Genomic DNA, 14,661 nt, shown 5'->3' with positions numbered 1-14,661 from the left:
GCCAGCAACATGGTAATTTCTTTTTCTAGAAAACTTGAAGTGCAGCGGCAGCAGTTCGTAAAGTTATGTTACGTAGGATGCAAAATGCCTAGTTTCGTGACCCGCGTTGAGGCGGAAAGGCAGCTATTACGGCTGAATCGTAGGTAGCGTAGCTCGTCGCTTTGTGCTTACCTACGCTGTCGGCTTTCGATCGCTGCACACTTCGTTTTTACGCGACGACGCACGGCATGTGTAGAATTTTCCAGCCGTCTCATAGCCCTGTGTTTACGGCTACTGTCACATTCACGCCATTAGAAGCCATATGCTGGTTGAACTCGTTGAGATGGGCGGCTGCGCTAGGGACCCGTCGACCAGATCACTTAGCTGCATCGATTCTGTGGCCATAGAGAAAGGAAAGTCTTTGGCTGTGACATTTACTAGGGAAATGCTGCGCGAACAACCAAGTCATAAAACCCGACGCGTGATCATGCAGATACCTATGAAAATCCGTAATTTTTTGCTTGAGGTTGAAAAGCAACGTGTGAAAAGGCAATGTAGATAAATGTGCTGCGCATTTTAGATTACAACACATGTATGCTGTTATCTGGCGTTCATTCACTGGCTGTGTTTTGTATATTTGATCAATTAAAAGAGTGCTCGTATACTGTCGTTCAATATTAGACGCAGCGAAAGTGTACGCAACATGACTATTTTGTTTTGTGACAAAAACATGCATCCGCATCGTAAACAATTTCTGTCACAAGCTGAGAATATCTGTTCATGCACAGCCAATGAAAGGGTAATTTCCCTTCTTTCAACAGGCGCTCCTGCGGTCACCGCTGCGGCTACATGCATACAGAAAGAGAGAGGGTCTGTTGCCAGAACAACAAAAGGTGGCGAGCGCAGCTAACAGTTACGAATGCATCACTAAGCACCCGCTCTTTGAATTGTATTGCCTCAACAGGAGCCTTTTGAGCGGCATGCCAAGGCTTTTGAGCACAGCCAGGCGGGTCGCATAATCATCGTCGACGTCGTGGTCCGCGCAAATGAAGCCATTTTTTAGAAGTCTGCATGCTGAGTGTGGTGACTGACAGGCACGTATGCAAAGTTTACGCACCTTCTCGTCTCTGGGAAACGTGCGCGACGGCGTGTCACGACCGATAATGCTGTTATAACAGCAGTGGGCGCAGTAATGTCTGGGCATTTTCTTCCGCCGCGACGAATGCGTCAGTACCGATCGACGACCGTACGAACACGCGTGTAAGACGCACCACCTGCATGGAGCGCTGACAGGGATAATGTTTCAGACGGACCACGTGCGAACATAGCCGACGGCGATATAAAAACGCTGCAAGGGACCGACACTCCGGAAAGACTGCGCCGGCTGTGGCTGACCTTGGCCGCGCGCGCGGGCGCGCCGGGGTGTCATGACGTCAAATTTCAGCTTCTCCCGGCGGCCGCTTGGAGGCAAGGCGCAACAGAAAATCGCAAAAGAAAGGTGTTTCTCGTTCTTTTTTTCTAAGCAGCTTGTTGTATTCGTCATTTTTAACAGTTCAACTTTTGTTCTGACGCAAAAAACCACCCACCAATCTTTGTGTCTGTATCCCTTTAAATAAAAAGATGTTGATCCATAAATGCTTTCACAAACAACGATTGATTTCTTAATTTTCGCTTTTCCTTCCTGTTCGGCTGAGCCTCGGCTCTCTTCCTTAGTAGATCGCGTAATTTCTCAACTCCTTGGCCTTTTTCAGTTGCCAATTTGCGCGAGAAGTGCTCTACAATTAGGGAAAAGCCAGATGAGGTAACTGTTAACATTCATATAGCTTATGGGTTTAGCGGTTGATGCAGGGCTTGATGAAGGACGCTTTTTCCCATGATCTAATTTTCCTCCTTTCTAACGCATATCATGGCTCCGAGAACCGTTGCGGCGAGCCTTCACTCGTGGATGTGATGAGGCAAAAGGAAAAACTAAAAGCAGCTGGCGTTTTCTCCTGCCGCAACTCGTTCCAAGAGCATGCAGACCAGCTTACAAGGAATCCCCTTCCTGGTCCCTGGATGAGTCTAAACAAAGAAGGTTGAACTAACGAAGGAACAGCGATGCGCGTGACCGTTGCAATGGGTGGTGACAACTGAACGCATCTCGCGTTAATCGCGCGGGCACCGAATCGATGAGAAAACTGGCCTTCACATCCCAGGAAATGCCGACAACTATCGCCATCCAAAAGGAGTGAAAGAGGCAGAAAAATGTTGACCGCCAAATAGATGTCAAGTCTCAAGTTTGAAGAAAGTAGCGATTTCAACCGAAAAGCGAAGCGTCAATTGCGACAGCAAATTAGCAAACAGCTATTCCAAGTGCGGATAGTAGTTTTATTGGCCCTATAAACTTGTAAACTTACGCTTACTAATTAAACGAACAAGCATGGTGTCACGCGCGCACAAGCAAACATAAACGCACCTTACGTGACCGCGCACACACGCTGTCAAAAACGCTGCAGGGAGAAAGCGCAGCAGCAGCAGCGAGCGAACTGACATTCGTGCTGTCTCTCGCTTCAACGCGAACAGAGCGCACACGAAGCTATTAGCCCTCGGTGCACCTAGACTATGCGCTCTTCGCGCGTCGCTTTCAAGATAGGGCCGGAGCGGCCGGACTATACTCGGCGGCCGCCGAAGTAGACCCCCCCCCCCCCCGCGGTGCTTTGCGCACGACGGAAGACTGCGCGCTTCCTCCCCGTTTTCCTCTTTTGCGCGTGCGAGATTGAGCTACCATCGTCGGCTCACCTTGGCACGCTTTCACTCGCACATACACAGCATACGGCGCGCGGCCATGTTATCGCCCTTAGACTTTGTACGGGACACTACGGCGACGCCAATACCGACGACAGAAACGCGCCTGGAGTGTCCGTATAAGTGCTATCGCAATAAAAGAATCGCAGTATACACTTGGCGTTCACAGGTTAGTCGCAACTTACCCTCAAGCCCAGCGCCAACTTCGAGACCCGAGTGTAGCGAGTGCAGCGCAGAGGTGAAGAGATGCGAAAGTAGCCCAGTACGACGTCCCTTCAACTGCATTCCTAACTAATTAGCGGCGTAGATAACGCTCGAGAATACCCAACACACAGGAGCAACTCCCGCATTGCAGTGTGCCGCGCTCCGTGACGCATTTTCGCGTGCCCCAAATATGCACGTTCGGGATTCTTCCGCAACGGCAAGAGGTGCGATACAAAACAAAATAAAACAAAACTGGAAAAAAAATAAAGGTGAGGAAAAGAAGCGAAGAAAGGAAGACCTCGGAGACTATGCCCAGGCTGCGCAAAAACGACGGCCCTCTCGATGCCAAACTCGTCCCAGAAGCTATAGGCTACGAAGCAGAGACGGCAATCGGCCCCGCGTGCACTTTTCCTGCTCCTGGGGGCGCGACGACGAGCGCTGGACGCAAGTACGCGTCTGCCCCGACGCGCTTGTGCGCGTCGCGCGCGCCGCCCGGCGTGGCCTGCGCCGAGGAGGAAACACGACGCGCCAGGCGCGTGCGTGTAGTTGCGGCTGTCGCCTCCACACTGCACTCGAACGGCGTTCCCGTTCGGCTGGGGTTCGTGACGGTCTAATTAAAGGCTTGCTTCGCGACTGCACGGGACATCTCGCGCCTGCAGCGTGCTCGTGGGCATGCTCGCGCAATGTGGCATTAACCTAATTAACCCATCCCGCGCGGCCACTGCCGCGTAATTTTCACGCGCCGCTGATTTACACAGGCGCGCGCACGCACACACCTGTGGGGCAGAGCGCCCCACCGCCTCACGGCCTTCCCCGTATAACGTGCACGGGGCCCGCGCAGTGCGGGCACTGATAACAGCAGCGGCCGCCGAGAGGCAGGCACGACGATGCATCCAGGCTGAGGTAGGCAAGAAAACCCGGGGGCTCAGCCGGGAATCACTTGGGACAAGGATTCTCGGCCGTCCAGCAGGTCTCGGCGGCTCTTGAAAGACAAAGGCCGAGTGAAACCGACAGAACGTTGCCCCTCAGGGCGACCGACCGCGGGAGTAACACGCGCTGGCGTTGAGACCACCCGCTGAGAAGACGTCAGGGCCCGCGTCACGGCGCCATTTAGTCATGGTGTCGTTCTGCAGGCGACTACATGAAGTTGTCTCTCGCTCTCTCTGGGGTGCACCGTCCGTGCTTTCTTTGTCGCCAGTTCGCGTTGAATTTCGGAAGGAGAAGACGCGCCCGCGTTTGTACCACGCGAGGCACCGCAAGAACGCCTGGCGCGTATTTCCAACTGCTCGTAGGTACAACGGGGCGTGGAACTTGCGGAGACGACGGACGTTTGCGCGCATGCGCGAGTGAGAGCGGGTGCGAGAGAGGCAATGTGGGGAGTTTTGATTCTTGAAAATACGACTCTGCCTAGGTACTACGGAGGAGTCCCTTGGGGCGCGGTGTATGCGCTTGTCCCTCGGCGCGCCGTGCCGGCAGAAGTCGCGGGGCGCGGTTGTGCTGAACTTAGCATCGCAAGTTGGCGGCTCGACGCAATCATATTTAATCGATCATGTTTTTACTAATGAAAACAACGTGTCATTATTTCGCATTATTGGCGGCGCCTCCAGGACACCAAAGCGGCAACGGGGATATCAAAGCTAGAAGCCAGACTGGTCCGTGGGTTGGGGCTCGCAGAGGCCTGCGCGTGCCAGGGGAGTATAAGATCGGCTGTCCGCTATCGCGGACAGCCAATGTTTTATGCGAACACCCCCAGGCACGCTTCGGCCTCTGCGGCCCCAACCCACGGGCCGCCCGGCTTCCAGCTTTGATCCCCCCGCTACCGCTTGGGTGCCCCGGAGATCCTGCGCCGCCTGCTTTAATATAACCTCAGGTGCTCTCCTGAGGCCTCCGTTTGCCGGTTACATGTGCCCTCCTGGAGCAGTGCTTGTAAAAAATCCGATCTATCGTCGCGACGAAAAATTCGACCCGCGACTTATAAAACACCAGTCAGAACATTGTCCCTTCAGACACAGCGATCACCAAGCGGCGTCCGCGCCCACTGCCTCACCGCGCGGGCAGCCAGCGGCGGAGCGTATAAACCAACTCGACCGAACTCCGCAATGCCGGCATGTCAGGGGACAAACGAATACAACGCAATCTAAGAAACCCTCCTCCGTAGTGCCTAGGCTGAGTCATATATTCAAGGAGCAAATGCCCCCCGATTTTCTCTCTCGCGCCCGCTCTTACTCGCGCCTGCGCAGAAACGTCGAGCTCCGTCAAAAGTGGCACGCCCCGTTGTACCTACGAGCAATTCAAAATACGCGCCCCGGACTTGCACGGGCTGCGCCGAACGAGGTGTCTCGGCGCTCGTCACATTCCGGACTTGGGCTAGCCGTCACAATCGACAACAAACGTTGCAAGGACCTGAGGGTGCTCGTCACGTACTTGGAAATTTCGAAAGAAACAATGTAATTTTTCTCGTAGAGTCTCTTTTCTCATAGACTCTTTTCTCGTCAAGGAAGAGCGGCAGTGTAGTCTTAGCTATCTTCGAAATTCTGGCCGTGCTGTTGGCACTCAAAGCTGTTCCGGCGTTTGTCTCTTAGTTCATGTGCGTTAAAAAAACTTGGATTTTTGAAACACAAGCTCAAAGGAGCACCCAGTAACGTTAAGCTATTAGCCTATAACTCTCTTAACCCGCCGTGGTTGCTCAGTGGCTATGGTGTTAGGCTGCTGAGCACGAGGTCGCGCGATCGAATCCCGGCCACGGCGGCCGCATTTCGATGGGGGCGAAATGCGAAAACACCCGTGTACTTAGATTTAGGTGCACGTTAAAGAACCCCAGGTGGTCGAAATTTCCGGAGTCCCCCACTACGGCGTGCCTCATAATTAGAAAGTGGTTTTGGCACGTAAAACGCCATAATTTAATTTTTTTATAACTCTCTTATTCGGCCCAAACTTGAGTATGCGGCTATAGTGTGGGACCCGTACACCAAAAAAGATATAGCAAAAATAGAAAACGTGCAAAGACGGGCTGTGCGCTTCATTTACAATAAATTCAAGAGAACTGATTCCCCATCTGCTTTAATGGCCTCCAACGAAATTAAACCTCTTCATATAAGACGGAAAATCGCTCGATTAACGTTTCTTCATTCACTCATCCAGGGAAAGTTTGGAATTTCTTCTTCACCTTATGTTACACCTTCAACTACACGAAAAACCCGTCACCAACATACCCATGCCCTAACACCATATTTTGCGAAAACAAACTTGTTTAAATGCTCATACTTTCCGGGCACAATAAACGATTGGAATGCACTGCCTGAACAGATTGTCTCAAGTGACAGTTTTGAAAGAAATCTTAGAAATGAATTTTGATGTGCTGATTGATATGCAATGTATTTCCTTTGACTTGTTTTGCTCATTTGTGTCATGTATCAAAGCTTTTGTCTATGCAATAACTTCATGGCATTTGTAAATATGCCTTGTTATCTGCCCTTCCTGCTTGGACCAAATGAGGTCTGCAGTATTATGTATATATAAAAAAAAAGAAGCGAAAGAAGACGGATGTCCTCAGCGAGTGAAATCCCAAAAGGGCATTAACGCAGTCATAATAATGCCGTTTTCTATTTTTTCTATTACACAAGTATTTCCCGAATATAGCTCGGTTTACTCTTCTCCTTTGTATCTTAGTGTTGGTTGTTTTATTCTTGAACGAGAAAAAAGAGGGTTAACCGAGTGGCCCAATTTTTGTTAATCATAAGAAGCCAACAAACAAAGACGCCAAGGACAAGACTGGGGAAATTACTTGTACTTACTAATTGAAATAAAGAAATGATAAATTTACGGAATTTAAACTTAGTCAAGCGTCACTTAGTCAAGCCCTTAAAGCTGTAGAAGTCTGGGCCGCAAAAAGTAAAATGAAAATTAACGAATCTAAATCAGTCATGCTAAGAATCACAAGCAAAACAAAGCATGTTATTGAGTGTAATTATGAGATGAACTCAACAATTCTAACCGAAGCTGAAACGATAAAATACCTAGGTTTAACAATTTCGAAAGACTTAAGTTGGAAATTACACAGACAGAATTTGTGGAGCTGCAGAAAAAGAAATTATGGTTTCTTCGCCGAAAACTAAAGCTGGCAACCACACCCGTCAAACTACTTGCATATTTAACTTACATTAGACTGACATTAGAGTATGCCAGTGTCATTTGGGATCCGTTTCAATCAGGATTAATAAACCGCATTGAGAAGATATAGAGAAAATCTACAAGGTTCATTCTTTCCCGATATTATCGTACTGACTCTGTTTCCGAAATGCTTCAGTTGCTTGATTTGCCTCCACTGGCTCAACGGCGGAAGTTGGCTAGACTTAAATTTCTTTTTTTGTTATCGAAAGGCCGCTTCAGTATTGAAACCGCACCCTATCTTGCTCCCAGGAAGGCTAGAAACGTCAGGTCAAGCAATCATTGCATGTTCTCAATTCCAGAAGCATATCTGGACATGTACACTTATTCATTTTTTCCGCGAACGATTAAGGAATGGAACAGTTTGCCGGTGCCTGTTTTGCAGTCAAGTAGCATTAAAATCTTTGAGGAACGCGTTAAAAACCTTTTATGAAATTGAATCTTAGTGGTGCCGTGCAAACATTGTCACACTATTCTAGAAATACATACAATAGTGTTTCTTTTATGCTGCTTCCAATATCACTGTCACAATGTTAGAAACATGTATTTCTTACCCAAACTATTGTATTTGTATTTCGTTATTTGTTTTGCATTGTATTTCCAACATTCATTGCTTCATGTCCTATTTACGTTTGTAAAGTGTTTACATTTTTTACGCTATGTGCAAATTTGCTGTACCCACCCTGTTACGGCCAAGACGGCCAACAGTATTTGAAAATAAAATAAATAAATATGAAAAAACAACTTGCCACAGGTGGGGAACGATCCCACGTTTTCGCATTACGCGTGCGATGCTCTACCAATGGCAGAGTAGAGTTGGTAGAGCATCGCACGCACAATGCAAAGACGTGGGATCGTTCCCCACCTATGGCAAGTTGTTTTTTTCATCCACTTTCAATTCCGTTAATTTATCATTTCTTTATTTCAATTAGTAAGTACAAGTAATTTCTCCAGTCTTGTCCTTGGCATCTTTGTTTGTTGGCTTCTTATGATTTGTTTTATTCTTGGGATTTTATCCCGGCAGCAACAACTATTCTCGAAAGGCTAAATGAGGCGCTCCTTGAAAGTGCTTAGCACACACCTTCTCAAGGTGTAGAAAGTGCCTGGGTATAATTGTCACAGATAAGTGCTGCATTCTTGTGCCCCGAAAACAGTAACCAATTTCAGTTCTTCCTAGTTATTTAACACTTGTTCCTATTGCATTAGATGTCCTACGTAGCAACACTCAAAACAATCAAATCATTATGAGCAAAGCAAATTACTTCTGCTACCGTAGAATATGAGTATGCCACTGGTCAAGGAGGGCTTGCAGTAGGTTAGAAAGTAACAAACATTCTCGGCAGAAAAATTACTACTGAGCAAAAAAGAGAGGAAAAAATAAATGTGACTGTAGTGGCATGTGCATAAAGAAGGCAATGCGTTGTGATCTGCTGCAGGCAGCTAAACTTTGTAAGGAAGGACAAAAGAAAATATTGGGCTCGAGACAACTATGGCACTCGTTATAACGAAGTCATACTCGGTATGAAAATACAGCACCTTCGTTGCGTCCATTATTCGTTACAAACACATATTTGCTGCATGCTGGTATCGTAAAGAAATCAGACTTCATTAAATGTGGTATTTCGTGATATCCATGTTCGTTATACTGATGTTAGACATATTTGATATATCGGAAAAGCTCTGTTACACAACACTCATCGAAAGCAGATATTCCATTAGCAAAGCAACTTTTACATATTCGCTATGAGTCTCTCAGCTGTGACCGCGAGGATTAACAGTTAAAATTTTCCTCACCCAAGTGCCTTAAAATGCTACAGCCAGTTTATGTACTTTCAGATGAACCAGCATCATTTGCAAATTCTCAGTATAAAGCCAATACTTAGATAAAATTGTAATAGATGCAAGAAGGGAAGGCAAGGACATCTCTAGTCTTGCACATTCATATTGACATTTTGCTATGCTTCGGACCAGCTCCAGAGGTTCCCCTTTCATTTCATACAGTCAAACCTCGTTATAAAGAAACCGCATCCGACATGTAAATACCATCGTCATAACTGAAATTCGATATAAATGCATATTCTTTAGGTGCTGATACTAACGATAAACATTTTAGACATACTTCATTATATCCAATAATTCGTTATATCGAGGGTCAACTTCGATGGGACTGCTTTAGCCCGGCGGCTTCCTCGCCAACACATTGTCAGGCACATAGGAAGGTGTGAGCAATAGCTACTCAGCTTTAGCTAGAGTGTTTTGATGCATTAGACTGACAGTATTGGCACAAAGCCATTTCTTGTGTGTGGTCGCAAACAAAGTGTGCTGCAACACTCAACTGTTCGTAGGCGTCATCCCACTGGCGGTACAAAGCCTGGATGTGCTTCCCAATGGCCAAGTCAACATCTTCTCCGCAGCCGCTCGCACCAAGCCGGTGGGCTTTCACCTTCACTTCCAACAGGGCGTCGCGGATGTCGTGCAGTGAAGCCAGTGCCACCTGAGCAGAAAAAAACGCAATCCGAGCTGTTGTAGTTCAATCACAAACAGAATGGTTTCATCAGTAGTGTTTCAGCACAGGAATCCCTGTTGTATGACGTATCGCGCAACTTGTGGCTCAGTTGTTGCGAATTGCTAGCAAGAGCATAGCAGACAACACATTTTTTACATTACATGCCTAAAGAGGTCACAAGGACATGCTCACAACAAAAGTGCCTGAGCTATTAGTGTATGATTATTCTCTGCTAACCAATTACCTTTTTGTTCGATTAATAACAGCTTTTTGGTTAGAAATTATTCACAGCTTCTCATGTGACATGCAACAGTGATGCTTCGTGAAACTTCCCAGAATTTCTGTTTTAGTGAAAATATCTTGCAGTTTGTCAAAGAGCTGTTTTTCAAACATGGCTCTGTCTTAAGGGAACCAGATCCATGGATGTGACTAGTTACTGAGGTCTTTATTGATATTAGTTAAATTGACTATAAATATCTCTTCCTGAAATTAAGCATAAAGCTAAACAAAAAACAAAGATCCATAGCAAGAAGAATAAGGGGATGGATGAGTCATGTGGGATGGTACATAATGCAAAGGTAAAAGCATCTCGAAAAGTGACTAATTCAGAATACAAGCCATAGAGCTAAGACTGCCTGATGCAATCTAAGCTCAAAACTGTGCCAGAGAGGATTTGTAGAGCGGCACAAGGGGAAAAAATTAAGAAAATGCCCCCATGCGCTGTGCATTCCGACTTTCCCTTTTAATTTCTTTTCCCCACACTAGCTGTTATTATGTCATGTTCCAATATATATAGTTTCCTTGTTTCTTTTCACATTCCTGATTATGTTTGTTGCTCTTATGTATTACTCTGAGCAAGTTCCATATTGCACCTACACCTCCTCTCAGCCTTTGTAGGACTGCAGTATGTAAAAACAAATAAATAATATTTCTGCACAAACTATTGGAACATGATTCGTCAAATTTCCTTGGACCATGGGGTACTTCTCACTCTTCTGTGCATGACATCATCAAATGAACCAGCCAATCACACCCGCTCCCTCCTGCCCCGCGTGTGTGCTGCACTTTGCTCCTCACTCTTGTTGTTCCCCATGCTGTTAGAGCCATCCGCCAACAATGCAGTGCCCGGAGAAGAAGGTAAACAAGGCTGTCGCTCTAATTAAAGGGGCACAGCAGGCCACCTACCTTGAGTTCCTGTGCTCTCCGCTCGACAGCCTGGAAGTCATGGCACAGTGGCCTGGCACAGTCGCCTTCGGTCGTTGCCATTGGGTGAGGGCGGTTGACGAGTGCCGTCAGGTTGCTCAGCTCTTCGCGAAGCGTGTGAATGCTCCGGAGCACATCGGCCTGGCTTGACGCACCTTTCGGCATGGCCTTCTCGTCGCGGCCATCGCTTGTCGACCCAACTTGAACACGGCCGCTGCTGGCGTCCTGCAGTTCCCTCACCAGGGCCTCCCACTGGCTGATGAGCTCTGCAATCAGAAGATGGAAGAGGTTTTCTTAAGTCTTTTTTTTTTTAGTTTTAGCTTTGCTTTCTTCAAAGGTAAACTTCAGCTAGTACATAAACATGCATGCACACTAAGATTTTGAAGTTCCTTCAAGCCCTACCTGACCTTTTCATACGAGAGGCTAGCGACTGAAAGTGGATCTGGCTAGCTACCGCGAACAAACATATCTCTCGAGAGCGTACAAAAGAGTATGTGACTTTTTGAGGAAGAAAATTGAAAAGGGCAGCGCCGTAACGGTCTCTTACAACAGAGGCCTACGCTGCGGTATCGTAGCGCCGCGTTCGAAACGAACGCCGCGCGTCGCGATAACGCCACTTCCGCCCCCTGGCAGCTAAAACCAAACTTCACGGCCACACTTGCCTCTCGCGGCGTGCTATCGATCGCAGCCGGCATTTTATTTTTTCTTTCGTCCGCGCTCGCCGGAGCTAGAAAACGAGGATTTAACAGAGGCAATTCGTAGCCATCGCGAACCACTGGGAATATACTGACCACTCGACAGAACGGGTTGCGTGCGTAGCTTCCAGCCACGTCGGTCGACGCACGAACCCAAAACTGCGGTCCATAGCGGCTCGCGCCAGGCTTCAGGAACAAGACACAGCCAGTCGGCCAGACGTAAGGCGGAAAACGAGGCCGTCCGATGCCAGACGCGAAGAGCGCGCCGCAAAAAGCCGCCGTCAAAACGCCACCAGGAAGGAGAGGAGGCACCGGGGAGGAGGAGAGTGTCACTCGTGCACCTGTGGGCTGCCTCCCACCGGGCCGGGCGTACAGTGGGTTTGTGTTCCGCGTGCGCGCCTCTTCTCTCGTTTTGATTTTGCTGCGCCCGCGTGCACGACCTGCCGCTCGGGAAACGAAGGTGCGTTGCTCCGCCGTCAACCGCTCGAGGGGTCGCGCGGCGGTTGCTGCCCTCCCGTCTCGCCCGGCGCCGTCGTCTCGGCGGCCGGCGCGACTTCTCCCCAAACACCCGCTGACGTCGCGTCGCACCCATCTCGCAAACTGCCGACGGCTATTTTACTACCGCGATGCTGCCCGTGGGGTGGCTGTTGCATTCCGCTGCCGAGGTCGCGGGTTCGATTACCGGTCGCGTTCCCATGGGGGTGGAAAGAACGCTCGTGTTCCTTCAAAACTACATTTTCGTTGATTTCGCAGTAAGAGGTCGATTATAGAGAGTTTTAGAATAGGGGCCCGAAACGTTTTGGGGCCCCAAAGAAATAGCGTCGAAGCCACTGCGCATGCGCGAGACGCAAACTGCGTTTGGGTTTTGCGTTGGGAACGCTATTTCACCGATTTAGCGGGAGCTCAAATAGCGTTCCCAAAAGCTTTGCGTCAACAAACATGGCGGCACCCATCGAAGCGACGGCTCTGACCTAGCACCAAACTGGGTTCGATTCGCGGTAACGCGTGAAGTTCGCAAGCTAGGAGAAGTGACTGCAGTTATCGCTTTCTCTCAACTAGCGTATGTTATGAAGATTGATTCATTAGACGCCGCTGATTCCGAATTCGAGTGTGGATTTTATGGCTCGTAGGCCTAACACGGCTAAGCTTGGCTGGTGAAGGCACGTAAAGTTGGTTTTGTTGCTCAAAACTAAGCACAACTAATTGTTTGCTTTTGAAGAATAACCTCTAAATTGTAATTAAACGCAAATACACGCAAGTCAAAATTACTATTCATATCATAAAATGAAATATTTTATTTAATTATTTTTAATCGTTTTTCTTAGACGCCGTAGTGGCGCTGTCAGCGCAAGACGCTATCCGCAAACGCAAAGCCCTTTTCTAAAACTCTTCACTCCTGCGTGCCCCAATGCTAACACCCGCAAAGCTGTTTGGGGCCCCAAAATATTGGGGCCCCTATTCTAAAACTCCCTATTATGGCAGAGAAAATTAAAGCCAACGTTTTTGTATCTTCGCGCCGAAGTATTTCCTTCTACTGGGACCTTGGTGTGGCGCAGTTGAAGTGATCGGAAGTTGCCAAGTTCAGTGGCTCCTCTAAAATGCAAGTTAGTGCATTTTAAAGATAATAAATTATCCAGGCTGGTATAGACACCGTCTAATATATGGCGTCACAGGTAGCTGATGCCGGAACTTCAATGTGGCGGTGTTGCCATCCTTATCAAATTGTTGTGCATTTTCTCGCGCACCAAGTGTCCTCTCAGGGTAACGGTGGTGTTCTCTCTTAGATTTTTTTTTTTTTTTTTTTGTATTGCAGCATATAACTTACGAATACACATGTGAACAAATACCACGGGGTAAAAAATAATACATTTCCCCATTACCGTGCCCCCAGCTTCTGAATGTTAAAGTAAACATTCTTTTTATTTATTATTTGCGAGCGTATGTAACACGGCACATTACGCTCAACCAACGCGCTCGGCTGTATAGTAGCAACGCTTCGAAAAACCATCCTCTGCGGATATCGAATGCGTTCGGTGCGCGAAGCATTCTTCGCCTCATCATCCCACGCGCTTCGCCGCGGCCCGGTTCGCCTCGCGACGGCGCGACGGTAGGTCAAAATGGCTGCCGAGACGGTGATAAGGCGATCTCGCAAGCGTGTGCAGCAAAGCACGTCAGGCCCTCTAGTTTCGCTGCAAACCGTACTTCCCCTCTCGCTGGAGACGCAAAGGTGTGTAAATGAAGCTACGTTCAACGCCGGTCACATCATGTGCTGCGGCATCAAGTCCATTAGAGGCGATTTTTGCAATGGCGAGCGCAGAAGCGTTGCGGAAAAAGGAGGCGTGGACAGCAAAGACGCTCACTATCGACCAAGTATATATTCAGATACAAACCACCAGGAACGTGATTGCGCATGCGCTGACATCGAGAATTGTAAAAAAAATGTTTACATTTTTTATATATATAAAATTCGCCTTACAACAGGGCATGCATCACTACATCAATAATAGGTGATAGCAACAACGGCACGTGCAAGTGGCCTGACAGAAGTCATTCCAAAGAACCCTTCGGGGAGAGGGTGACAGAGGAGGCGGCATAGAAACTTCAGCCAAGGGCGAGGAACGTAAATTACTTATCCATTAAATGCACTGGCGGGGCACCAATACAAAGGTTAGCATGCGCGTGAATCTGACCTGCCTCGAGGATTTCCAGTCTGATCTTCTCGGTTTTATCGAAAAGGGGTTCACAGCCACAATCCCTGCAGTGCGCAGGAACGTGCGCGGAGTTAGGGCCTTTCAAAATGAAGAATGTTCTCTTAGCCTGTCATTTAGACAGCGCCCCGTCTGCCCAATATAAGCTATCCCACAGTCGAGTGGTATCTTATATACCACTTCGGTAGCACAGGAGGCGAGCGGTTTCGTGTGTTGCTTTTCACAGGTCTTGTTCTTCTTATGGCCGTTTTGCAAGGGCGCACAACCGAGAAAGTTTGAGAGGAGCTATGAAGAGGAGGTAAACGCCGTGTTTTTTCCCCGATCCTTTCTAGGTTGTGTGAAATCGTTTTGCCACTGAATATATACTTAGTTGCAAGTGAGCGTCTTTCCTGTCCAGGTCTCCTTCTCCCGCAAC

At 48.1% G+C, this 14,661-nt stretch overlaps 1 protein-coding gene across 4 annotated transcripts in view; it reads right to left on the bottom strand.

Annotated features, from left to right (window-relative positions):
- LOC126532996 (uncharacterized) overlaps positions 1 to 14,661 on the bottom strand; it is a 671,944-nt gene that overhangs the window by 49,064 nt on the left and 608,219 nt on the right. For all 4 annotated transcript variants that reach the window (XM_055071672.2, XM_055071674.2, XM_050180179.3 and 1 more), the window contains 2 exons: positions 10,826 to 11,109; positions 9,471 to 9,628 (listed from right to left, as the gene is read on the bottom strand). In XM_055071672.2, coding sequence (XP_054927647.2) covers positions 9,471 to 9,628; positions 10,826 to 11,109 — 442 coding nt within the window. The remainder of the gene's footprint in view (positions 1 to 9,470; positions 9,629 to 10,825; positions 11,110 to 14,661) is intronic.

This window comes from Dermacentor andersoni, chromosome 7 (genome assembly GCF_023375885.2).
Source record: "Dermacentor andersoni chromosome 7, qqDerAnde1_hic_scaffold, whole genome shotgun sequence".
NCBI lineage: Eukaryota > Metazoa > Arthropoda > Arachnida > Ixodida > Ixodidae > Dermacentor > Dermacentor andersoni.
Note: the sequence above shows the minus strand (reverse complement) of the source record. Positions and strands in the feature narration are given on the sequence as shown.